Source organism: Neovison vison, chromosome 7, assembly GCF_020171115.1.
Source record: "Neovison vison isolate M4711 chromosome 7, ASM_NN_V1, whole genome shotgun sequence".
NCBI classification, from domain to species: domain Eukaryota; kingdom Metazoa; phylum Chordata; class Mammalia; order Carnivora; family Mustelidae; genus Neogale; species Neogale vison.
In genome coordinates this window covers 148,582,948-148,608,248 of record NC_058097.1, presented here as the reverse complement: position 1 = coordinate 148,608,248, position 25,301 = coordinate 148,582,948, and the positions used below count along the sequence as shown (strand labels likewise).

Here is a 25,301-nt window from a genome sequence, read left to right as displayed (position 1 = left end):
ATACTGGCTCTGCATGTGAATTTGGGCAGGTTAGTTTGTCTCTCTGTGTCTTAGTTCTTCAGCTGTAAAATGTACACCATAGTACTTAGCTTATAGGGTTATTGTGAAATAATGCCTGGCACGTAGTAATCCATATATAAGGATTACCATTATTCTTCAAAATTTGGAATCTGAAATATCTAGCACAAGTAACCCCCTCCATTGCTACCATTTGTTCATTTGAGTAAGCAGTGACTGACCATGGAAAAGTCATAGTTGGAGACTGGAAAGTTCGTGGTATGAATCAAATGAATTCAAATTTTCTTGAACTTTGGACAATGAAGAAGTCTGTCTTTGCCTTTTCATAATTGATTACTTAGTGACCTTTCTTTCTACTTCTCATAGGTGAGTTCCCTGTCATTCATTTGGCCTTTTAACTTGGCAACTAAACATCTGCCTTCTACAGTATCTGCTGGCTGAATTTACATGTAAACTTGAATGCCTGCAGTTACTTTTATATGCATTTCTGCATAATGCATGTAATTTAAAACCTATTCGGAGTAATTTTAAATACCTTATTACATAAAGGAGAAAATTTGTAAAATGTTATCTAGGCATAAATATTTATAGGTGCTTAATTCTAAACATAACATTTAAATTGAAAGGTGTTTGAGAATTTAAAGTGAAGAGAACATAGTGTCATCCATATGATACCTTTAAAATCAGGGAAGAATCATAAGAGCAAGTCAGTTGCTTTGGTGCTTTTTATGTGATTGCTCAAGTAGAAATCAAGGCTTTAGCCTGGTATGCAAGAGATCATTTGTTATGATATAGGATGCTTTGAAACGGAAACTGCGCATAGTTCTAGTTTACCCCAAATGCTTTTTTTTCGGTGGCAGCATCAGCAATAATCACCGGTTAGACCCTATAGAAGTGGTAACCATTAGTATCAAATGAGACTCTAGGAACCAGATAGAAGATGTAAAGCACTGACTACTCTAGATACCAAAGTAAATTAAAATGTTCTGACACTAATTTGATTAACAGGTTCATTATGCTTGAAGTAATGGTTCTGAAGCAGTGGTACTATACTACTTTATCAGCTTATATTCCTTTCATAAGCTCCCTAAGAATTGAAAATATTTTCAATACCTTCGATTAAAGAATAAGCCCTAGACATCAACAAAAATGTATTCGACCCATTTATTGAGATGGTGGTATTTAGTGGGTACAACCTTATGGGCTGTAAGTGTATGATCTGTAAGATTGTTAATCTTTTTGTTGAAAATTAACTTAAAGATTCCCATTACCACCTTTGTGGATATCTTAGGGGTCTAGGATCCCAGTTTGAGACCCTTTGGCCTGGAGATAACTAGAAAATGTAGGAAATGAGTTACATGTGTGTAACTCTTATAATTTACTGAATGTTTTCTTATATCATCATCTTCATTTATAGGAAAAATTTGTTACCACTTGTTAGTAGGAGGCAGATAAATGAAACACCGTGAAGGAAGCTTTATGGTCCTACAGTTGTCACAAACTATTTCTGTAGTCTGTCATTGGGCAGTGGACCATTATACTAATTCAGATAAGAAAATGAGGAAATTGGGCGCCTGGGTGGCTCAGTGGGTTAAGCCGCTGCCTTCGGCTCAGGTCATGATCTCAGGGTCCTGGGATCGAGTCCCGCATCGGGCTCTCTGCTCAGCAGGGGGCCTGCTTCCCTCTCTCTCTCTCTGCCTGCCTCTCTACTTGTGATCTCTCTCTGTCAAATAAATAAATAAAATCTTAAAAAAAAAATGAGGAAATTACGGATGAATGAGCCACTTGTCTTTAAAGTGTCGGGCAGCCCTCCTCCCACCAGCTCTGTGTTTGCTCTGCAGGTTGGTTGGTTACCTTTTGTTGTGCAATTAAGAGAAGCTTCCCCAAAGCATGGGGACTAGTTGGTCACCACAGCGGTACAATTTGTATCACAGAGAGTATTTGTTGGAAGGACCTTTCAAAATTGTTTGGTCCAACCTTACTATTCACTTCACTTGCATTCTACAAGAATGTAAGCCCAGTGCGAACCACTTTGTCATTGTTATCAGAGCTATATCCTCAGCACTAAAAATATGCCTGACACGTAGCCTCTAATACTCTGTAATTATTTGTGTAACTGAACTTTCTGAACACAGATACTAGTCTAGAACTCAAGCAGGAGAGAGGAAATCAAGAATCAGTAGGACACAGGGTGCCTGGGTGGCTCAGTGGGTTAAAGCCTCTGCCTTCAGCTCAGGTCATGATCCCAGGATCCTGGGATCGAGCCCCGCATCGGGCTCTCTGCTCAGCGGGGAGCCTGCTTCCTTCTCTCTTTCTGCCTTGTGATCTGTCAGATAGATAAATTTTAAAAAAATCTTAAAAAAAAAAAAAAGAATCAATAGGACACAGTTCTATGCTCCCCTTCAAAAGAAGCTCATAGTGTCTGGGGGCCAAGAGATTTGAAAACAAGTAACTAGATGCCGGTAATTTATTTCAAAAATCCACAATAGAATACTTTCTGGATGTTATAAAAGAGACTTGAAAATATTTCATATGAAATAGTGTGGTATATATATCTGTTTTATTTTAATCTCTAAGCATGGCTAGTTAACATTCAAAGTACGCTTTGGAGTATATAGCCCTTGAAATACTATGATCAGAACCTTTACTTCATAGGCTCTGATAAGCCCTTTTATTTCTATAATCATCTAGTGCCTGAGGTTTGTTAACTAGCATAACAGATGTTAGAAATGATTTCAAAATTTCAAATTTTTGTAATATTCAAACAAATATAAAAATGGAGAGAACAATAAAATGAATGCCTGGATATTGATAGCCAGATTCTACAGTTTTGAAGATAAATAATTTTTCATGGTGAAACGAGTATTAGCTGTTCAAGACAGATGAATTAGCTACAAATACTGTACAGGCATTTCTGAACTCGCATGAGTAGGATTTAAGAATCCAGTGAGCTCAGTAGCCTGTTCTATCTCTGGAACGTTGCCCTGTGGCTAGGAATTTTGTTTGGCTTTGTGTTTAGCTGTTAGTGGAAAATTCACTTACCTGGTTCTGACCAGGAGATTAGTTGAATCGTGTTTCTAAAATATTGCCTAGAGTGAACCTGTCATGCAAGGTATTTATTGTAGTATCTAAGAGGATAGAAAGCTAGCTGGAACTTAATGATACTTACAGAATAGGTTATATGCCACTTAACATTTTTTTTAAAGATTTTGTTTATTTATTTGACAGACAGAAATCACAAGTAGACAGAGAGGCAGGCAGAGAGAGGGAGGAAGGGAAGCAGGCTCCCTGCTGAGCAGAGAGCCCAATGAAGGGCTCAGTCCCAGACCCTGGGATCATGACCTGAGCTGAAGGCAGAGGCTTTAACCCACTGAGCCACCCAGGCACCCCACCCCAACACTTAACATTTTTTTTAAGTGCTATTAAATATATATAACGTAAAATTTGCCGTTTTAGCCATTTTAAGTTGTATAGTTCAGTGTCCTTAAGTACATTCACAGTGTTGTGCAGTTCTTGCTGCTATCTTTTTTTCATCACTCCAAACAGAAACCCTGTACCCATTAATCAGTATCTCCCCATTTCTCCATTCCCCTAGCCCCTGGTAACCTCTAACCTAACTTCCTATTTCTACACATTTGCCTATTCTAGGTATATTAATGGAATCATACAGTATTTGTACTTTTGGTCTGCTTATTTCACATAGCATAATGTTTTGGAGGTTTGTCTACACTATTGCATGTCTTAGTATTTCATTTCTTCTTGTGGCTGAATAACATACCATTGTATGGACAGATCACATCTTGTTTATCCATTCATCTCTTGAACACTTGGGTTATTCCCACTTTTCAGCAGTTGTGATTAAGGCTGCAGTACACCCTGGTGTACGAGTATTTGTTTTGAGTTTTGGTTTTCAGGTTTTTTGGGTATATACCTAGGAGTAGAATTACTGGGTCATATGGGTGATGGTATGTTCAGTTTTTGGAGAAATCGTCAAACTTTTCCACAGCAGCTGCACCATTTTACATTCCTACCAACCATGTCTGAGGGCTCCAGTTTCTCCACATTCCTGTTGGTACTTGTTACTTTCTTTAAAAATGTTCTTAGTGGGTTAAAGCCTCTGCCTTCAGCTCAGGTCATGATCTCAGGATCCTGAGATCGAGCCGCCTCAGGTTCTCTGCTCGGCAGGGAGCCTGCGTCCTCCTCTCTCTGCCTGCCTCTCTGCCTACTTGTGATCTCTGTCAAATAAATAAATAAAATCTTAAAAAAAAGTGTTTTTGTGATAGGGGCACCTGGGTGGCTCAGTGGGTTAAAGCCTCTGCCTTCAGCTCAGGTCATGATCCCAGAGTCCTGGGATCAAGCCCCACATCGAGCTCTCTGCTCAGCGGGGAACCTGGTACACCCACCCTCCCCACCACCACCCCCCTGCCACCGCCCTCTGCCTACCTCTCTGCCTACTTGTGATCTCTGTCTGTCAAATAAATAAATAAAATCTTTTTAAAAAATGTTTTTGTGATAGTCATTCTAATGGTTATCTCATAATGATTTCGATTTGCATTTCCCTTATGAATAATGACGTTGAGTACCTTATTGACCACCTGTGTCTCTTTGGAGGAATATCTATTTAAGTCCTTTGCTTAATTTTGAACTGGGTTGTGTCGTAAGAGCTCTTTAGTATGTTGAATATGAAATCCTTATAAGTTATATGATTTGCAAATATCTTCTCCCACACTCTTCGTGTAGATGATTCTTAGGTCATCTTTTTACTTTATTGATAATGTGTCCTTTGCACAAAGTTTTTAATTTGGATGAAGTCTAGTGTGTCTCTTTTTTCTTTTTGTTTGGCTTTTTCAAAAAACTCAGCAAAATTATATTGAGATTCATTCACTGTGTTGCCTGTATCAGTACTTTATTTTTTTATTGCTGAGGTTTTTTTTTTTTTATTTCATTGTATGCAATCTGTTTACCTTATATGCCCATTGATAGACATTTCGGTTATTTCCAGTTCTTGGCTGTTATGAAGAAAGCTGCTATGAATATTTATGTATGTCTTTGTATAGACAAGTCTTTTTTTCTTAGAAGGGTGAATGTGTAGGTCTGAAATGGCTGGATCATATGGTAGATTTGTGTTTTGATTTTTAAGAAACTGCCAAACTTTTCCAAAGTGATTTTACTATTTTAATTCCTACCAATAATGTATGAAAGTTCTGGTTTCTCTCGATGTTCGCCAACATTTGGTATGGTTAGTCTTTTTCATTTTAGCAGTTTTAATTGTTATGTAATGGTATCTCACTTTGGTTTTAAAATTTGCATTTCCCTAAGGACTAATGATGTTGAACATCTTTTCATGTGTTTAGTTGCTTTCCATATATTTTCTTTGGCTTATTGTCTGTTCACATCTTTTGCCTTATTTCTAAAGTTGGTCACATGCTTTCTTGCTTTTGAATTTTGAGTGATCTTTGTATGTTCTGGATACAAATCTTTTATCAGGTATGTGCTTTGCAGATGTTTTCCTCTCAGTCCGTGTCAGTGTTTTCATTCTCCTAGAGTCTTTTGAAGAGCAGAAACTTTTAACTTTCTTGAAAGATAATTTATAGTTTTTTTTTTCTTTGTAGATTGTACTTTTGGGGTTATATTTAAGAATTCTTTGCACAGCCTAAGTTCACAGAGATTTTCTCTGGGAGCTTTATAGTTTTAGGCTTTACATTTAGGTCTATGATCCATTTTGAGTTAATTTTTATACCTGATGTGAGTATAGATCCAAGGTCCTTTTTGTGCATATGGATATTCGATCGTTCCAGTACTGTGTTTAAAAGACTATCCCTTCTCCACTGGATTGCTTTCATACCTTTGTCAAAAATCAGTTATTATATATTTGTGGGTTAGGTTCTAAACTATATATTCTATCTGTACCATTGACCTATTTATTTTTATACCATTATCATGCTGTTTTGATCGAATGTTGTAGCTTTATAACAATTATTGAAATCTCATAGTGTTAATTATCCACATTGTTCTTTTTCAAAGTTATCTTTGTTCTTCCTTCTCTATATATTTTAGTATCAGCCTACCAGTTCCTCCTCCAACAACAACAACAACACCTTCTAGGATTTTGATTGGGATTGCATTGAACCTGTAGATCAATTGAGGCAGAATTGGCATCTCAATAATATTGAGTCTTCAGACCCATCAACATGATATATCCTGTTTTGTTTTTTTTTAATATGTCAGCAGTATTTGTGGCTTTCAGTTTCCACATCTTTTGTCATATTTATCTTAAGTATTAGATATTTTCGATGTTATTGTAAATGGTATTTTTGAATTTTCATTTTCTAGTTGTTCATGTGAGTCAATGAAAACACAATTGATTTTTATATTTTGCTATTCTATCCTATTACCTTGCTAAAACTTCTTCAATATTTCTAATAGCCTTTTTGTAGATTCTAGTGGATGTTTTAGATGGAGCATTATTTGTCTGTGAATAATGAATGTTGTTACTGGGGGACTTTACTACCAGATTTCAAGAATTGCTATGATGCTAGTCACTGAGACAGTATGGTATTGTCATAAGGAAAAGAAATATAGATAAATGGAATAGAATGGAATATAGTGCTGGAATAGACCCACTCATATATAGTCAACTAATGTTCATCAAGGCACAAAAGTAATTCAGTGGCAAAAGAATAGTCTTGTCCACAGTCGTGCTGGAACAAACTGAATATCCTACGAATATGTAAAAGTGAATCTTGATCTCTATACAATATACAAAAGTTGGTTCGAAATGGTCATAGACTAAACTTAAAAGCTAATATTATGCAGAAGAAAACACAGAAGAAAAAAATTTTGACCTTGGGCTAGGCAAAGATTTTCTAGACAGGAACACAAAAAATCCTAATCACAAAAGAAAAAAATTGACATACTGGACTTTATCAAAGTAAAAATTTTTACTTGTTGGGGCACCTGGATGGCTCAGTGGGTTAAGCCTCTGCCTTTGGCTCAGGTCATGATCTCAGGTCCTGAGATCGAGCCCTACATCAGGTCTCTGCTCAGCAGGGAGCCTGCTTCCCCTGCTTCTCTGCCTGCCTCTCTGCCTACCTGTGATCTCTCTCTGTCAAATAAATAAAGAAAATCTTAAAAAAAAATTTTTTTTTACTTGTTAAGGAAATAAAAAGGCAAAGCAAATACCAGGAGAAAATATTCTCAAAATGTGTGATTTGTATCCAGAATTTGTAAAGAACTCTTGCACCTAGCAAACAATAAGGTTAAAAATAATAATAATAATAATAATAAGAGTGAAAGATTTGACCAGATACTTTACAAAAGAAGACATGCTTCTACACACATGGAAAGACGCTCAGTGTAATTAGCCCACAGGGAAATAGTTATTAAAGCCACAGTGGAATGTCTCCTTACATCCTCTAGAATGGCTAAAATTAAAAGGCTAACCATTCCAAGAGTGAGAATGAATATGAAACTATGAATCACCTGAAACTCTCATGCATTGCTAGTGGGAGTATAAAATGGTATGACCACGATGGGAAACATTTTGACAATTATGTTTTAATTTTAAACATATACTTACTAGGGACGCCTGGGTGGCTCGGTCAGTTAAGCGGCTGACTTTGATTCAGGTCATGATTTGGGGGTCCTGGGATTGAGTCCCATGTCAGACTCCTTGGTCAGCGGGGAGTCTGCTTCTCCCTCTGCCTGTTGCTCCCTCTGCTTGTGCTCTCTCTCTGACAAATAAATAAATAAAATCTTTAAAAATCAAAACCAAAAAAATCCATATACTTACTATGTAACCCAGCAGTTCCACTTGTAGCTATGTAGCCAGGCAAAATAAAACATCTGTCCACAAAAGACTTATTTTTTTAGCAGCTTTATTTATAATACCCCCAAACTAAATACAACCCAAATGTCCAGCGCTTGAATGGATAAACGAATTTTGGTGCTCCCAGGTATACCAGTTTAGAACACATGAAGGGGGCACCTGGGTGGTTCAGTCAGTTAAATGTCTGCCTTGGGCTCAGGTCATGATCTCAGGGTCCTGGGATCAAGCCGGGCAGGCGCCGGGCTCTCTGCTCATCGGGGAGTGTCTTCATCCCTGTGTTCCTCCCCCTGCTTGTGCATGCTCTCTTTCTCTCTTTCAAATCAATAAATGAAATCTTAAAAAAAAACTAGTGAAGACAAAGATATTTTCAGGAAAAAATTTCATGGTATTTCGTGGTAATGTGACTGGGTATGAGATGAATGTACAGAAGTCAGTAGTTTTTCTCTGATAATTAGCATTTAAAAGAGGCAGTAAAAATCATTGCTTTTACAGTTGTAGGCAGCTTCACTTTGGTGCAGCTTGAGATCTCGTTTAGCTCCTACTGCCTGCCTCTTGCTGTTAGCATTGGCTTCTCTGTTACCGCTGTGGCAGTGCCCACCGTGGGAACTTGCTCAAGTTGCACAAGCCAGTGTCAGGGGGGGGTTTAACACACTACGGAGCAAACTTCGGTCCGTGGGAGGTTGGAGTCAATTGATCTGTTTCCCTTTTTCTCACTTCACACTGATAGTCTTGAGATGCGTTTCATGCGGTTTCTCATATTGTCCTTTGTAGCCAGTTACTGGACCAACTGTCACACCACTTTTATTGGCTTTCTTTCCTTGTTATGTTACTCTGTCCTTAACTCCTGCTCCCAAATAAGGTATTTTGAGCCTTCTTCTCAGACTCTGTATAGCTCCCCCAAAAAAGTACCTATGTGGCCCCAAGTACTGAGGTTGGGAAACCCTGATCTCTGAAGCCAGTGGTTTGCTTTAAAATCCAAGCTCTGCAATATTCAGTCTCTGCAACTTTTAACTGCTGAGTGTTAATATTTGGGTCTGTAACATGATAATGATGGTTACACATAGAGCCCTTAATGTTTGAATGAGGGTAGCTCTATAAACCTAATGCCTGGAACAAAAAAAAGTTCAGTACAGGGCAGCTATTGATAATTCTCAAGTGTATATGCTACTTTCTGACACTCCCTGAGGCATTTTCTCAGAATATGAAAACTTTTTCCTAGAGACCCAAGTTCTTAAGTCCTTATGAAAAACTATAAGAAGGGACAAGAAAATAACTTCTACAGTACCCAGTATGCTCCATATTATTGGAGCTTATTTGTAGAGCATAACAAATAACATGGAGGACATCGGGAGATGGAGAGGAGAAGGGAGCTGAGGGAAATTGGAAGGGGAGGTGAACCATGAGAGACTATGGACCCTGAAAAACAACCTGAGGGTTTTGAGGGGGGGGTGGGAGGTTGGGGGAACCAGGTGGTGGGTATTGGGGAGGGCACGTATTGCATGGAGCACTGGGTATGGTGCAAAAACAATGAATACTGTTACGCTGAAAAGAAATAAAACAAAAACAAAAAGAACCCAGTATGGAGAAGACACAAACACGATTTGTGTGAAGATTTAAATCCATATGTGGGTTTTTCAAGTTTTAAATTTTTAGCTGTGTTAACATGACAGTGTTAGAGACTCAACATTGCAATGGAAAGGTGGTTTCACCAGCCATAGTTGTTGTCAAAGTTCCTTGTCAAAAACTTTGAAAGCAACAATAAACATTATTAGGAAGCAAAAGGATATACTTTAAAACACTGGTAAAACCAGAGGACATAGTATGCAAACTCTGATAACCACTAAACAAAATGCTAAAATATATAAAATAGGAAATTTAATAGTTTCCAAAAAATAACAATGTTTGTGTATGTTATTGGGGGCTCTCCAGTGCATTTAAGAGGTTTAGTAGCATTCCCTGGCCTCCACCCACTGTCTTCCAGTAGTATGCACACCCCACACCCTCAGTGGTGACAACGAGGCATGGTTAGATGTACCCTGGGAAGTAAAATCATCTTCAGATGAGACCCACTGAGATAAGCCTAGATTTTAATTCTAGCTCCAGGACTATGGCTCTGTGAATTTGAACACATTACCTACTTCCTAGAACTTCGTTTTCTCACATGAGATAATGTACGTATGTATGACACCTTATACCTAGGACTTGGGTAAATGATAGCAATTCTTGCAATGCTAAAACTAGTTCTCTTTTTTGCCACACTGCCTGTTCATATTGTGAAAATGAAATACCCATTTGTGTAGCTGTTGGCCAATTTGTTGAACGAGAATTTCTCATCTAATATCATCAAAAGGCATTGAGCTTTCATGTGGGCAGTTACCATTGATGTTAGGCTTGCTTTCTCCCTGGCTGTGGATTTGCTTTTTTCCACTTTGTGTTCTTGTTTGACTTGGGGCAAGTTGGGACTACATTGTTTCTTTTGAGCCCCTTCCTGACATAACATCGTGTATGGTGTTCTTTGTATATTGGTAACCTCTTGAATTAGAGTCAGTGTGTTAAAGACTAGTTCAGGCCTGTAGGAATCAGACGTATAGAAATTGGAAAGATAAGACTAAGTCTTATTGTTGTTTATTGTTTTTTTTTTTTTTAAGATTTATTTATTTATTTATTTATTGGACACAGAGAGAGAGATATCACAAGTAGGCAGAGAGGCAGGCAGAGAGAGAGAGGAGGGAAGCAGGCTCCCTGCTGAGCAGAGAGCCCGATATGGGACTCGATCCCAGGACCCTGAGATCATGACCTGAGCCGAAGACAGCGGCTTAACCCACTGAGCCACCCAGGCGCCCCATTTATTGTTATTGTTGATTTTGCTTTATAACCCTGAGGCAACAGCCAATGAAAAATATTTGTTCTTTAGGTTTATTTTTTGTAAGTATGATTGAAAATATTAGTAGCCTGTAATTGCTTTGCTATTCATTATGGCATTTAAGTTTTATTAAAACCCCAGGCAGTGAAGAAAATAAAAGGAGATTTGGAAAGGAAACTTTTAATGTACTATTAGGACACAGCAAGACACTACATTAAGTATTTCATATTACCTCATTTATTTCTTACAACAGTATCTGCAAAGTAAGTAGCATTATCCCTATTCTGTAGGTGAGAATATGATCCTTTCTGATGCTTCATCTGCCCAAGATCATATAGCTGGTAACTAAGTGACAGAACTACCAGAACCCAGGTTTTTATTCCAAAGCTCATCTTATTTTCATAATGCCTTGCTGTCTCCTCTATATTAGGAGCATAGGCCTCTACCTTAAGTTTCTTTGTAAACCATGTAGTTTGACCTACCCTGTGGACCACAGGATAATAGCATAAATTGCAGAACATTGAAACTGTGATAATTTTTTCTGTTGCCTCTAGGACTGAAGAACTGCCTTGCCTCGCCTGGTTCTCTGGCCTTCTGTGGCTTCTGTCTGGGCTCTTTACACTTAACACAGTTATATCAGGTTTATGGGAATAAGGAACGTTTTTAGGTTCAACCTTTTGTGGCTAAGTGAATCAATCTTATTTTTTGATCATGTGTATTATCTTGACTTTTATCATTTCAGATTGCTCAAGAATGCAGAGCATTTTAATCTTAAGCCATGCAGTGCATGTTCAACAAGAATCAAATAAAAGCAGACTTACTTAAAAATTAAGAGGGCTTTACATCTAGTAAGAAAAATAGTCCCAGACTGCCATGTGATCTGTTCTGTTCATTCTGATATACTACTGAGTAGATGTTTTGAAGTCTGCCGTTGCCTAAAACTCTCCTTCACGGTGTGATTTGTATTTTTAGCTGAGAGAGGAAAAGTTACAAGAGGAGAAAACCTCTGAAGATCAAATCCACAAGCTGTTATTAGAGGATATGGAAACGGGGAAAAGGAAAATGGATGACCAGAAGAAGAGAGATGAGCCATTAGCACTGAAGACAGATCTGGAGCATGTAAGTAGATCACCATCTTGTTGGACAGCTGGCTCAAAATCAGTCGTTAGCCCAGGTCACTTGGGTCTGAAAACCTGGGTTGTTGAGCTATGAGGGTGGTAACAGTTGCTGACTGTGTAATATACGAGTAGTGGAGAACTTAATGTCCAGATGAGAGCTAGAGAGAATAATTCATGAGTGGGACAACAGACTTGGGTAGAAAGAGTAAGGGAATAGTCAGAGAAAAAAAATGAGTGAGGGGAGGGACATAGTATAGAATATTACTTGTGCAAATTTTATACGTATGTTGTCATTTTGACCTACGTGTTGTTATTTGATGTTTGAGTTTTGTACATCTTACATCCTAAACTAGGTTTCCGTAAAGCTTGGATTTGATTTCCTGCTATTCTTTTTAATGCCTTAAGCAACCTAGTACTAGATATAAGGTAGGTCTTCAATATTAGATAACTTAGTTTAAACTAACCCTAATTAGACCTCTAATCTTGCCAAATCTTGCCTGAATTTTTTTCGTTACTTATTTACCAAGCAAATTCCTGGAAAAGATTGTAGGTGGTATATTTAATATATGTAAGAAAGCATTTTTGGAAGGCTCACTGGATGCTCAAATGGATAATTCTAATTGAGTTTTTTTCTTTAGTATATCATACTGGATCAGACATTTTCTGTGGCTTGCTGTGTGTACTTAAGATAGCCTTAGAGTTGTAATCTTTTTAAAAGTTTGCCATTGGGGCGCCTGGGTGGCTCAGTGGGTTAAGCCTCTGCCTTCGGCTCAGGTCATGATCTCAGGGTCCTGGGATCGAGCCCCACATCGGAATCTCTGCTCAGCGGGGAGCCTGCTTTCCTCTCTCTTTCTCTCTGCCTGCCTCTCTGTCTACTTGTGATCTCTCTCTGTCAAATAGATGGGTAAAATCTTTAAAAAAAAAAAAAAAGATTAAAATAGTTTGTCATTTAAACTTGTTAGTATTTCAGGTTAACTTTCTAATTAGCTGGGATTAATAAAGCTTTATTGTATATAAGACAGATAATAGAGAATAGAGGAAAACAAAATCTCTGCACCAGAAGTTAGCCTTTTAAACATGTCCCAGCATTGTAACAGACTGTACAACTTTGGCCAGCTTAATTCCACTGTGCTTTTGCTTTACTCTTTGCAAAGGCATTTTTCCTGAACTTTAGGAAATGAAATTATTTAAGCTTTCTTGGATCAGTGGTATTTGCTGTTAACTGTGCATCTTTTATCCCAGTTATAACAATAATAATTATTACTTACTTATTAAAAGTAGTCACTTAGATTTTGGAGGGTTTCACCCTTCTAAAAGATTCAGTTTAACAAACATGAAATGTTTGCATTCTCTTAATCCTCTGTTCATTGGGAGCTACAAAAGGAAAAAGACTGGAGAGGATGCAATTTAGCTAGGAAGGTGAGAATGAAATATGATAGCCTTGTGCATACAGTGTGTTTTCTGACTAATAGCCCCAGCCAGCCCCAGCTGCGGTCTGTGATCTCTAGACTACAGCTCTGCCTCCTCACCCCAACAGGGCTGTCCTTTAGATCCCTTAAGCAAAATGACCCAGAAGGACCTTTCTCTTTAGGACAAACGGATCTTGACAAAGAGAGCTTACCCTCCACTGCAGTCCTTTGATATGAAGAACCTGCTGTTTTTGGCCTTGCCAGATCCAAGTTTCCTCCAGGAAATGATCTCTAGTATTAATTCATGTCAAGGCGAGGAAATGGCTCTAATTAGTTTTTCTTTTGCCACTACCGGCTTTGAAATAGAAATCAACTGCATTTTGTAATATTAAAAAGAATTGTAACCCAATTGTAATCTTAAAAGTAATCAGGAAGTATAAATCATCAGAGTTGGTGGGTTTTGTTTTTGTTTTTGTTTTTTTTTTGGTAATAGCCAGTTTCACAAAATTTTATATGCAAAAACACATTGAATAAAAACTGACTTATGAACACTTGAAGTTTTAGACTTTTGTGATTTTACCTCTTTTTCTGTTTGCTTTTGTCTTTTTGAGGATTTTTAAATAGCTCTGATTTTGCTTTAAATGTTTCTTAAGAGTCTTCAGTATTGGAAAAACAATTTCATTTCGTCTGCCAAGACTGCAATTAAATTGGGACCGAAGAGAGGCTCCAAGAGAGGCTAAGTGGAAAGCCAGCTGAAGGGATTGTATTTTATATAAAGAACAATATGATTAGAGCTGAACTGATTCTTTTACTTTTCTGCACCAAAAGACACCCCATTTCCTCTGGAATTATTTATTTACTTGACAGAGATCACGGGTAGGCAGAGAGACAGGCAGAGAGAGAGAGAGGAGGAAGCAGGCTCCCTGCTGAGCAGAAAGCCTGATGCGGGACTCGATCCCAGGACCCTGAGATCATGACCCGAGCTGAAGGCAGAGGCTTAACCCACTGAGCCACCCAGGCGCCCCTCCTCTGGAATTAAACGAGAATTCTTTACCCCAATGTTCAGATCCTTAGTATGGTTTGAACTGCTCTTCCCATCATTGCTCATACCCCCAAATACTAGGGAACAGAGCTGTTTGAGTGCCCCCAAATATATAACTTTTTCTTTTCCTCCTGAGAGTCTTTGCTCTTACATTTTCATCTAATTGAAATGCTTCCCTGCTTACCTGTTGAAAGACTGTTCATCTGCCCATATCCAGTGTAAAACCTGTCACCCTCCTGGAACTTCGAGGGATTCCTCATTTGTTTCTCCCTCCTATTATTTACTCTTGCCCCTCCCAACTTTGTAAATTTACAGGACCAGTTTCATTCTCCTTTACATTATGCTTTTGTATCTGTGTTTCTCTACTAGGTTTATAAGTTTGTTGAGTAACAGAAATGTATCCTAGCTATTTGAAAATCTCCTACAGTGTTTTATACATCACAAGTGTTTGATTCATGTTTATCAAGTTGAATTGAAATGGAAGAAAGTGCTTTTCCTAGAAGAAGATTTACCATCTGTTGTTATCAGTTTGGAGTGGAAATACAATGGACATGGCAATTTATGATTTGTTATGGTACAGTTAATACCAATAACTGGGAATTGTTGGAAAACAATGTGGTATAACAATTTTAGTTACAGCAAAGAAAAAGTGAAAACTTGCTCATCACCCAGCAACTTAGAGATAACCCTTATGAACATTTTTGGTAACTATCCTTCCAGACTTCTTTTCTAAGTGCATATAAAGAAACTTCAAATGTAAATTGAAAAACTCAAAAAGGGAGTCTAAAATAAAATGAAGGTAACTGAATGAGTATCAAGAAAATGGAAAAAGCTGACTCTAAGGGTATTTAGAAGCCCTTGCAGAGAAAGTGGCATTTGAGATACCCTTGAAGAGCTAATGAATATTTTTTAGGCAGGTAATGTGGCACAAAGAGTTTTAAGCAAAGGCAGTAATATCATGCCCAGAAGGGAGGCTTTGAAATGCTATGATGATACACGGAGAGTAGAGTGATGGGATTGTATTCTCGTGCTTGATGGTATGGTAGGATCAGAGGGAAGAGAGGCCAGCCGAACAAGACCAGTAACTAGATTTTTGCAACAGTCCAGGCAGAACAGGATGAGAATCTAAGGAAAGACAGTGACAGTGAGTATACCTGGGAAGAGTTAGATCTGACTGGCATTTTTAGGAGTGGAGTGGAGTAGAGTGGAACCGGCATGGAAGCAGCTTGGAAACGGACATTCTGAAGTCCTTGTGTTAGCTACTTACTAACTCTACAGTCCTCTACATTAACTGTTCTAAGCCTCAGTTTGCCACCTAGAGAAGGTGGGTCATCCCTTCTTAATGGGGCTGATATTAAACACAAATGAAATAAACTATCAAGAAGTATTGGGTGTATTCAGAACCTCCATATGGCTTTGAAGAAAGGGAAAAGAGAGAGTAAGAGATGGCATTGAGGCTTCTAGCTGAGTTGGTAGTGGGGCTTAGAGAAGAAAAGAGTGAACTGAATTTTGGGTATATTAAGTTTGAGCCACATTTGGGATATCCAGATTGGGATCTTTAAGAGGCAGTTGGAAACACAGGTGCTCAGAGAGACATGACTTACACCAGCTGAGAAACAGTAGCTTTGGGAGAGTCCGTGGACCCACCAAATTGTGTTATCTCCCTTGTCTCTTGCCAGTGTCCTGCACGCCTTTCAGATTCGGAGAATGAAGAACCTTCCCGAGGCAAGATGACACAGACCCATCGTTCCGCATTTGTTTCCAAGAACAACTCCTACTCCTTAGCTTTCCTGGCAGGGTAAGAGACTGTTACTGAATTCAGTTGCGGTTCTTTCGTTTTACAGTATGAGACTGAAGGGGACTGGGGCAGGAGGGAGCAAAAGTATTTGTTGCAGCCACTTTATGGGAGGTGAGAAGGGGGGGGGATTGGTTTTCGGATATCCATTTGGAACATGGAGCTGATCTAAAAGGAATTTTTACATATTTCTGGGATCTTCAGGGTAGGATTATGCTAATTTCTGTGCTGTGAAGTGTGGCCTTTCTATCCTAGGAGGGAACCACAAAGACAGCTTCTTTTAACAATATCCAACCATTCTCTCAGTGGACTTTTTTCTCTTCGTAGGAAGTGAGGCCAGAGTTCATTTTATTTTCATTGCCTAGAACTAAAATATATCTTGAATAGATTTCAAGAGGGCAAACTGAAAAGTTTTTAAGGCCTTCTTCAAGGAATCTCTTGATCCTTTAAACTTTGCAGGCTGTGGGGAGGAAAAGATGGGAGGAAACAGATGGATGTTGATGATGGAGGAATAATGAAGGACTAGATGGAAGGAAAAAGGAAAGAAGGACGAAGGATGGAAGGAAAAAGAGCAGGAAGGGAGGTTGGGGAGGGATACATAAATAGGACAAAGGGAAGAAGAAATGGAGGAGGGATGGCAGAAAAGAATCATTCAGGAGGCATTTTGTGAACAGCAACTATGTGCCATGCTCTCTGTTTTAGTTTAAAATGAAAAGACATCATCTTATGCCATTTTGTTGTCTGTTTCTGGTTAAGACTGGCATTGCGCACCCTTATGTCTGGGGTTCCTCTCCTCCTTCCCAGCAGCCCCATAAGGTAGATCTCTCTTTCTTGCTGTCCCTGTGGAGATGCACCTATTTATTCTTTTATTCTGAGGCTTTTTATTTCTAATCACTAATAAATGTGACCCCAAAAAGCTTCCAAGTTTACAAATTTTATAAATTACAAACTATTGTGACCCTTGATGTAGTTTTTATATCTGAATCTCTGAATCTTTTTTGTATGTGTTCTTTTGGAGCAGTCTGATTTTCCTGTTATTTCTGAGAGTAAAATTCACTACCCCACCCCACCCCCGCCCCGCTCCCTTAAATGCCTTCCCTTCGCTAGGTAATGGTAACTCCTTTTTCCAGGAGGGCACTTTCCTAGAGTATTTATTCATTCATTTGACATTTGTTTAATGGTCACTATATTGTAGGCACTTAGGTTTGATTGATGTAATCAGAACCCAATAAGAAAGATGTAAGCCGGGTGCGCCTGGGTGGCTCAATGGGCTAAAGCCTCTGTCTTCGGCTTGGGTCATGATCCCAGAGTCCTGGGATCGAGTCCCGCGTCGGGCTCTCTGCTCAGTGGGGAGCCTGCTTCCTCCTTTCTCTACCTGCCTCTCTGTCTGCTTGTGACCACTGTCTGTCAAATAAACATATAAAATCTTAAAAGGAAAGATGTAAGCCAGCATATTTTCCATTTATGGTAAAGATGAAATTCTTACATTGTGCATATAAGCTTGAACTGCAGATGCCCTCTAAAGTTAAAAAATTCAAGATTACCTAAGAATTTTTCAGCTGCTGGTTGTATATATGGAGTTCCCCCTGTTTATAGCAGGCATATTTTAATGATTATAAGAGAGATCTACTGAAAAGAGAAAAAGATTGTATCATTCATTCCAGTTAAGTCATTATAAATACTCCCGAAAACAAGTAAATATTGCTTTTAGGCAGTTATGACTAGCTAATTAATATCTCATAATTTGAAATGACTGCGAAAAAAGAGAACTCTTTATTAAAATCCAAGTATGATGCCAAGGCCAAATTGCCCCAATTGGTTATCACCAATTCCAGTTTGTACTCTTACAATTCGTTCTTGTAAAGGGGGTGGCAGATTAATATGTCATTACTTAGAACCGCCTTGCCAAGGAACTTAGAAAATTCTTTCTAAGGGATAAAATGTAAAGCTCTTATGAAGGGGTTTGCTTTTTTTAAATTTAAATTTAAATGTTTAAAAAGATTTATTATTTATTTGGGGGAGAGAGAGAGAGAGCGCACACCAGTGGGAGGGACACAGGGAGAGGGGGAGAATCTCAAGCAGTCTCTGTACTGAGCACAGAGCCTGAATTGGGACTCAATTCCATGATCCTGATATCACGACCTAAGCCAAAACCAAGAGTCAGATGCCCAACCTAGTGTACCACCCAGGTGCCCAGGGTTTGCTTTTGATTATGTGTGGCTCTGGAATCTCTGTAACATGTCTTCTTTTCCTTCTCCTTGGCCCACGCTTGCCCTTACTCTGTTGAGCCACAATGGGACTACTTTATAGGAAAAGAGTCCCTTAACATTTTAATATTAAGGAGTGTTTGCAATTTGTCTTACACATTTCAGCATTCATTTCCAAATATCCAAGGTTGTGGAGTGAGTTCAGTTATTTGTACAATTATTAAAACAATTCATTGGTTTTGATTGGTAGGCATATCTTTTTAGGATATAGTTCGCTGATGTCATGGACAACTTAGGTTGGAGGATCAATTCTGGTAATACTGTGAATTGCCTCTTTTATGTAGTCAACATGCTTTTCTTCCTTAGATAAGAAAATATTTAAATTTCAGTTCCAAAGGATACTTAGAAAAACGATATGGACTTGTTAGTGCTAAAATTGTTGCCAGGTGAACTGGTGAGATCCTTGGCCCTGAGGCCTGGACCCATCCCATCCCATCCCAAAGATGTCGCTGAAGGCTCGTGGTCTCCTTGCAAGAAAGAATTCAAGGATAGATCAGACAGAACAATTGAGCGGTGCAAGTAGGAAAATTTATGAAAGCGAGAGTCCACTGTTGAGATGTGAGGATGGGCAAGCTCTGGGAGAGTGCCCTGGGGTTGGGTGTCTGTCTCTTATTGACAGTTGTTCACTAGGGTGTGGGATATTTATTTCTTGGGAGCAGGGTTTCACACCTTTCCTCCCTACTTGGTCTAGGTCTCTGGCCTTTCTTTGTCTTGGATCTGTCTGGTTTGATCTGGCTTCTGTGGCTTTGTTTTTGGAGCACAGCCAGGATGGGTCTCTAACTTTCCCTGATAGCAGTAGTGAGCCATGATGTGCCTCCCCTTCTTGGCTGGCCTCCAGGCTTCCTGTTAAAGCCTAACTAACTGCCTACTCTAACACAATGGGATGTAGCTTTTGGATATATTAAAAAATAATTAGCATGGCGATGGTTGCACAACGTTGTGACTGTAAATTTAAATGGTTAAAATGGTGACTTTTATGTTATATATATTTTACCACTGTAAAAAAAAGTATTAAAAAAGAATTAGCATTTTCAATAGTTTTTGGATATTTCACGTGACTTTTCTTCCATGTGTTAAGCAACAACAAAAGAATGGGTTTTTGGAGCGCCTGAGTGGCTCAGTGGGTTAAGCCTCTAACTTCGGCTCAGGTCATGATCCCAGGGTCCTGGGATCGAGCCCCGCATTGGGCTCTCTGCTCAGTAGGGAGCCTGCTTCCCCCTCTTTCTTTGCCTGCCTCTCTGCCTACTTGTGATCACTGTCAAATAAATAAATAAAATCTTAAAAAAAAAAAATAGGTTTTCTCCGCTAAGTTCTTATCCTAAAGAGAGGTCATATATAAAAGGTTTGGAAGTTTTTACAACTGTATTTAAATCAAATCAATCTGCATTTGTTTTACTTATCTACTTCATAAGTGTTTCTTAAGCCCAAAGGCATGGAGGTAAGAGTGAGTAGGCCTAATAGGATGGTTATTTTGGAAGGAATCCATTAATTGGTTCTGGTTATGAGTCTTGCCAACAGCTCAGTCTCTTTTTATGTGAAAAATTCAAAGCAAAGAGGGCTTTAAAGCACTGTTTGTAAACTTTTGCAGTCCTAGTGAAAATGAAACTTCTTTTTTTTTTTTTTTAAAGATTTTATTTATTTATTTGACAGAGAGAAATCACAAGTAGATGGAGAGGCAGGCAGAGAGAGAGAGAAAGCAGGCTCCCTGCTGAGCAGAGAGCTCGATGTGGGACTCGATCCCAGGACCCTGAGATCATGACCTGAGCCGAAGGCAGCGGCTTAACCCACTGAGCCACCCAGGCGCCCCGAAAATGAAACTTCTTGATGGGAGGCATTTAAGTTAATCACAAAATATATGTTAATTGAAAAAAATGAACTTGAAGCATAAGATATATCATTGTAAAGTTAAACTTTTATTTTAAATATTGAGAAACTTTTTTGTTTGTTTATACTTATTTCCCTTCAGTCCTCATTCCCTTCTTCCTCACCAGAATCAAACAAAAAACCTGATTGCAAATTCTTCCAAAAGCTGAAAAAACTGTGTTGCGGTAGTATCTTTTCAAAAGGCTACGTATCTACTTGCATTCTTCTCTTTGCTTTGGCTATCAGGAGGTTTAGAATTAGGACAGGGTTTTTTTTTTTTTTTTTTTTTTTTTAGATTTTATTTATTTATTTGAGAGAGAGAGAGTGTGAGAGAGAGCATGAGCGAGGAGAAGGTCAGAGAGCGAAGCAGACTCCCCATGGAGCTGGGAGCCTGATGTGGGACTCGATCCCGGGACTCCAGGATCACGCCCTGAGCCGAAGGCAGTCGTCCAACCAACTGCGCCACAGGACAGGGTTTTTAATTCAGTCATCATGACTTTCCAACATGGCCTATTAAAAAAAAAAACAAAAAAACTTTCGGTATAATACTTTTTCTGTATTTATTACTTGATGTGATCTCTGTCCTCCGTTAAGGCTCAGTCTTAGGTATTTTTGCAGTAAGTTACTTTGGATTCTTCTTGGAAATAGGCATAATCATAAAAAGGAATATAATTCAACCATCTATCCTCTTTCCAGTTTAAAGAATGAACAACAACAAAGAAGATAGTAATCCAGCATTGCCAGTATTGCCATTCCATATAAAATTGTATCTTAAGTATACAGCGCCTAGCAGGATTTCTGGTACATGATAAGTTCAGTGACTATTACTGCCACTCTTTTGTTACATTCTTTTAAATATTTTTTTTAAAACTTTTTTTTAAAGCTTTATTTATTTAATTGACAGACAGAGATCACAAGTAGGCAGAGAGGCAGAGAAGGTGGGGGAAGCAGAGAGCCCGATGCAGGGCTCGATCCCAGCACCCTGGGATCATGACCTGAGCCAAAGGCAGCGGCTTAACCCACTGAGCCATCCAGGTGCCCCTGTTACATTCTTTTAGAATGTGGACTCTTAGAGCTGGAAAAGATTTTAAATATTATCTAATTCTTTTGTTTTACTGATGAGAAGACTAAAGCCTGGAGAGAGAACATGGTTTGCTGAATTGTAGATAGCTAGAACAGTAGGGATCTGAGAACTGAGGTTTCTTGGCTCTTCCTACTCTACCCCATTGTCCCCCATTCCTTCGTATGGACCCCTCTGCACCTCTGCCCGTCTTTGCACTGGACTTTAAATCTTTTGTGAGCAGGGACAACATCTTATAGTTGCAGTGCTTAGTACAGTACCTGGCCTGTAGTGGAAGCTCAAGAAATACTTGGGGAGTATTTGAATAAGATAGGTCTTGTACCTGCGGGTAGGTTAAACCGGAGTTTTGTCAGAATCAACTGCCAGACTTGCGGCATTAGAGGGAGGGCTCAGGGAGCTGTTGAGGAACAAACGGGCTGGTGGCTGTTTTATAGACTCGATTCCATAGGATTAATATGGGATTTGAGGAGTCTAGTGACCACACTGATAAGGCTTATAGAGTATAAAGTTGCTTTTAGCCTTCTAATGCATTAACAGCAGCTTATGGTGATACTTTTTATAGATTGTATAAAAGAAAAATCTGTTTCTCACTGAGTAGTAATTAAGCCTTAATTAAGTAGAAATGAACCACATTATTTTGTTTTCTAATGTCCAAATAGTTTAAGCCTGAGTCTGTGGTTCAGAGCGGGACATATCAAGAGACCTTAGGTGCTTACTATAAGATGTGTTGGTGGAGAGATAGTTAGTGATTGACAGACTCAGCAGTATTAAATGTGCCCAGTCAGTGTTGGAGTAAATTAAAATAAGCAGACTTGTACCTCTTCCTTAAAATGAACAAATGAAAATATAGATGCTTTCCGGTAACAGATACCATGCATATATGAGTGTTATGATATTGGAGGAATAGCTCTAGAATGGATGAAAGAAGGCAAAGCCAGAGAGGTGGGGATGGGTAGGCTGGTCTAGGGAGATGGTAGGGAAGTAGGAGTGTGAGCCCCAGTAAACTCAATTGGCCCCCTTCTGTCTCATGTATATAAAATTCAGGTTGTTTGGGTGACCTACTGCTGGGCAGGGATTTTACTGAATAGTTTAAGATTCTTTCGACCTCTAAAATGGAAGCATCTAGAAGTGGCTTAAAGCAGAATTTTAAAGAGTGGAGAGAATGAGGCTGTGGCATGAAAATAAAGGGGGTGATGGTAGTTGGAAAGTTCTGTAAAAATCTAAGGATTAGACGTAGCAAGTTGTATGTGGGGAGTAGTCCCAATAGTAGCCATGGGGGAGTGGAGACTGAGAGAAAAGATGACATAGTGAGTTACAAGAAGCCACAGACTTGGTGATGGCATGGGTCATGTCCTGTGCTTGTGTGTGTGTGTGTGTGTGTGTGTGTATGTGTTTGGGAGGGATAAAGGAATTGAAACAAATCAAGCAGATGGGCTGGTTATTAAGAGGACAAACCTTGTTAAAAGTAGTGGAATCTGGTTGAAAAGGGAAGCTAGCTTAAGGAGAAGTGATGTGGAACTTAGGGAGAGAGGCAGGATTATAGGTGTCAGTAATCTCTGCTGCACCAGCACAGAAATACTTGGTAGTTTTCAGAGGGCAGGATGGGGAGTGGTCGGGGTCTCTATCAGGGGAGCTAGTTTTTCGTCGTGCTTCCTGTCACGTTGAGTACTTCACATTCCTCATTTCATTTAGTTCTCACATTAATTCTACAAGTTTTATAGTACTGTTTCCAATTTACAGCTAAGAAACATGTCGCTCAAAGACGTTAAGTAAATCACCCAGGAGCTTCTCACCTCATTAGAATGACAGAGATGGAACTGAACTCAGGTCTCTTTATATCAAACCTATGCACTTTCTCATTAAACCATTGTCAGAACCCTTGTGACCAAAGACTCTGCACTTGGAACCTGGTTTTGAAATGATCTACCTTTGCAAAGGAAAGCTGCCTTCCTTCTGTCGGTTTAATTTATACTCTGTCTAGTTCTATCAGAGGTAAACAGAACCTGTTCAGTTATCCTGCCATTTGAGGAGTCTGAAGTGATAGAAATATTCTAAAATTGATTGTGGTAATGGTTAAATAACTGTGAATTAAAAAATATTAAACTGTACACTTAAAAAAAAGAATATTAGCGTACACAAGGCAGAGAACCCAGATCATAAATATGTAAAGGAGGGATTATAACAAAATCTCACCCATTTCTGAGCCTAAGGAAGCTGCTGCTTTCATTCAAATATGTGTGTATGTGGTGGTAGTTGGGAGGGCTCATATATGCAGGTTAGGGGCTCAAAGGAGTCTCCTCTCCAGCCTTTAGCTTCTTGGTTGAACTCAGCTCTACCAGACTTGAGAGTTTAATTAAAAAATTAATGTGGTTTGGATATGTGAGAGTGATGATTGAACAGTTGAGAGCATGAGCTGTCTAATGTTTTATATCATGTATTGCCATTTGAAAACCCTTTAAGCAATGTTTTATAAGCATTAAATCTTCTAGCTTTCCAGCTGCATGTTTATACTGGCTGCCCCTCCTTTTCTTTGTACGTCAGATTCATTGTGGTTATTGGTATTTTTAGCCTAACTCTACATCCCAGAAACCATCTGGTCTCTTGGCAATGGAAATTTTAAGCCAGTTGCCTTTCAGACAATGCTGCTTTCTCTTGTTTATGACTCCATTATGTTTTTGGAATAGAGAGCTTCCCTAGATGTGCTGGGTCTGTTCTGTGGCAGAGTAGAGTAGAATGAAAGATCAATATGCTGTGGTAGAAAGAGCACAGGCTTAGTATCTATAGAGATATGGGTTTAAACCTTGGCTTCAGCTGTGTGACCTTGGAAGATCATTTCCCTCAGTTCTTTGTCTGTAAAATGAGGATGATGATGCTTGTCTTGTAGGGTTTCTCTATGTATTAAAAGTGATAAAATATATTTAAAGCAGCTCAGTGCCCAACAGATACTACATTCCTAATGAATGTTGAAGTTTTCTGGTTTTGTTTTGTTCTCATAAGGAGAGGTATTTCTGTACCTAATTTTTGTTCATTTATAAGAAATTTGTTAATTATATCCACTGTGTTAGGGTTTGGGGGTACAAAAATGGATGTGCACAAAGTAGTAAGAGTAGTTACTTCTATTATTTTTGAGTTCTTCCAACCCTAAGAATATTATTAAGTTCACTAGTCTTGACTATTCTTAGCAAGTATTTTGAATCCTGTTACTGTGACCAAATACTACAATAATAAGACATTTATGGCTATAAGATGCTTTTACCATCATGATTTTTGTGGCTCTTCATGTAACAACAATGTAAAAGGGGAAGAATAGAGTTATATAGAACAAAGTTTTTGTATGCTATTGAATTGCTATTAATTTTGAAATAGATTTTGTAAATTAAGATGTTAATTGTACTCCCCATAGCAATCACTAGGAAATAACTACAACATATTTAGTAAAGTAATAAGAAGAGACTCAAAATAGTACACAGAAAATATCTAATAGAAAAGAAGGCATTAATGGAGAATTTAGAAACAAAAAAGGTATAGGACATAGAGAAAACAAATAGCAAAATGGCGGAAGTAAGTCCTTCCTTATTAGTAATTACATTAAATGTAAATGACTTAAACTCTCCAAATAAAAGAGATGGTAGAATGGTTTTTTAAAAAATATGATCCTAGGGGCGCCTGGGTTGCTCAGTGGGTTAAAGCCTCTGCCTTCGGCTCAGGTCATGATAATATATCATAATATATATATATATATATATATATATATATAATATGATCCTAATAGGGGTGCCTGGTGGCTCAGTTGGTTAAGTGTCTGACTTGGTTTCAGCTCAGGTCATGACCTCAGGGTTGTGAGATTGAACCCTGCGTTGGGCTCTGCACTGAGTCTGCTTAAGATTCTCTCTCTCCCTCTGCCCCCCCCCCAAATCCAACTATATGCTGAGACCCCTTTAGATCCAAAGACAGAAATAAGTTGAAAACGATAGGATAAAAGAAGATATTCTATGTAAATAGTGACCAAAAGAGAAC

General features: G+C 38.7%; 1 protein-coding gene across 1 annotated transcript in view; it reads left to right on the top strand.

Annotated features, from left to right (window-relative positions):
• RNF169 (ring finger protein 169) overlaps positions 1 to 25,301 on the top strand; it is an 83,760-nt gene that overhangs the window by 43,669 nt on the left and 14,790 nt on the right. The window contains exons 3-4 of the mRNA XM_044258539.1: positions 11,682 to 11,828; positions 15,958 to 16,076. Of these exons, the coding sequence (XP_044114474.1) occupies positions 11,682 to 11,828; positions 15,958 to 16,076 (266 nt within the window). The remainder of the gene's footprint in view (positions 1 to 11,681; positions 11,829 to 15,957; positions 16,077 to 25,301) is intronic.